Below are 1493 nucleotides of genomic sequence, written 5' to 3' on the forward strand. Positions count from 1 at the left end.
GCAATAATAGATGCACTCGTGGAGGTAGGAAAACAAAGTTCTTTATGAACGGCAGGATTGCTTGTAATAAAGATCTAAATGCAAAAGAAAAGGCAGTAGGGCTGACTGTTACGGTCAATGGTAAGTTTGTGATACCGTAAGAAAAGTAGTTTAAATATTTTGCCAATTGCTTGAGTAACTTAATATATAAATCTAGAAGTAAATGCAAAAGTAAAAGGCATTGAATAATGTGTTGCTTATATTTATTGAGTTTAAACATGTCTGTGAAAGATTGTATTACTGTACTGTGTAAAAAATGAATCTCAATGCTGAAAAAGCATTTTCAGTGACAATGTTTGGATTTGAAATCAGAATAATGGATAAATGTTGTGTTTGTGGTAAACAGCCACGGATCAGTAGCGGACTGCTGTGTGAATGCTGCTTCTCTCACAAGAGTCACCTAAGAGGGGAATTTCCCCCATTTTCAAAAATGAAATTCAGGCCCTGAGTAAATGTCTAAAAATCCTGATTGGAGTATCACTATAAATAGCTATAAATTATAAAAAGTAAGGCTTTAAAAGATCGGTATCGGCAGATACTGCTTTCTGTGATCGGTGATCAGCCTCAAAAATCCTGATCGGAGCGCCCATAGTAATTAATGACAGAATTTTCATTTTTGGGTGAACTATCCCTTTAAGATATGAAATCATCAAAATCTCTAGATTAAAGGAATGATCTGCCAGTGTGTACCCTGTTTAGTTTTTAGTCTGAGGTGACAGCCATAGGCCAGAGCAGGTGAACGTGAGGCAGTGAAGCTCCTCCAGTGCGCTGACTGTCTCCTCTTCACTGTCAGGCCAGACGGGCATCAGAATAACCTGCGAAGTGCAGCGTATGAGGCTCTGATGGAGATCGTGAAGAACAGCGCCAAGGACTGTTACCCCGCGGTGCAGAAGACCACGCTGGTCATCATGGAGCGACTGCAGCAGGTCCTGCAGATGGAGGTGAACACATGACGCTCGCTGCTTCATGTTGGGAATGATGTTTAGCTGATGCGCATTTCACCTAGGGCTGCACGATAAATCGAAATGAAATCGAAAACGCAATTAGACAGAAGCTGTGATCATGTGTCTCTTGTCCGTGAAGCATGGTTCTGTGACCAGCAGTAAATCTCCATCTGAAGGCCAGAGAAACTCCAGAAGAAACCCAGGAAATCCCTATCACTGCAGCTGAATAAACAGAAGATTGAACTGCTTTCATTGATTCAGTGTGACTAATAAACACACGGCTACCACAATATATGGTTTATCTGAGCTCTTATTATAATTTTCATTACAATTAGGGCTGCACGATAAATCGCATGCGATATTTAACGCGCATCTTGTCAGAAAGCCGGTTCTGTAATCAGCGGTAAATCTCCATCACCTGCAGGCTTTCACATTGAGCAGCATGAACTACACAGAGCCGTTGTTCACTGACGAGCTGCGCAAAACCACGATCATATTTTGCGCATGTTT

At 41.4% G+C, this 1493-nt stretch overlaps 1 protein-coding gene across 1 annotated transcript in view; it reads left to right on the forward strand.

The window, feature by feature from the left end:
* The window catches only part of LOC107662681 (importin subunit beta-1-like), a 33468-nt gene that overhangs the window by 19424 nt on the left and 12551 nt on the right, over positions 1 to 1493 (forward strand). Inside the window, 1 exon segment of the mRNA XM_016452757.1 lies at positions 833 to 980. Coding sequence (XP_016308243.1) covers positions 833 to 980 — 148 coding nt within the window.

The sequence above is a fragment of the Sinocyclocheilus anshuiensis genome, unplaced genomic scaffold (genome assembly GCF_001515605.1).
Source record: "Sinocyclocheilus anshuiensis isolate Anshui unplaced genomic scaffold, SAMN03320099.WGS_v1.1 scaffold1839, whole genome shotgun sequence".
In the NCBI taxonomy this organism is placed as follows: Eukaryota; Metazoa; Chordata; class Actinopteri; order Cypriniformes; family Cyprinidae; genus Sinocyclocheilus; species Sinocyclocheilus anshuiensis.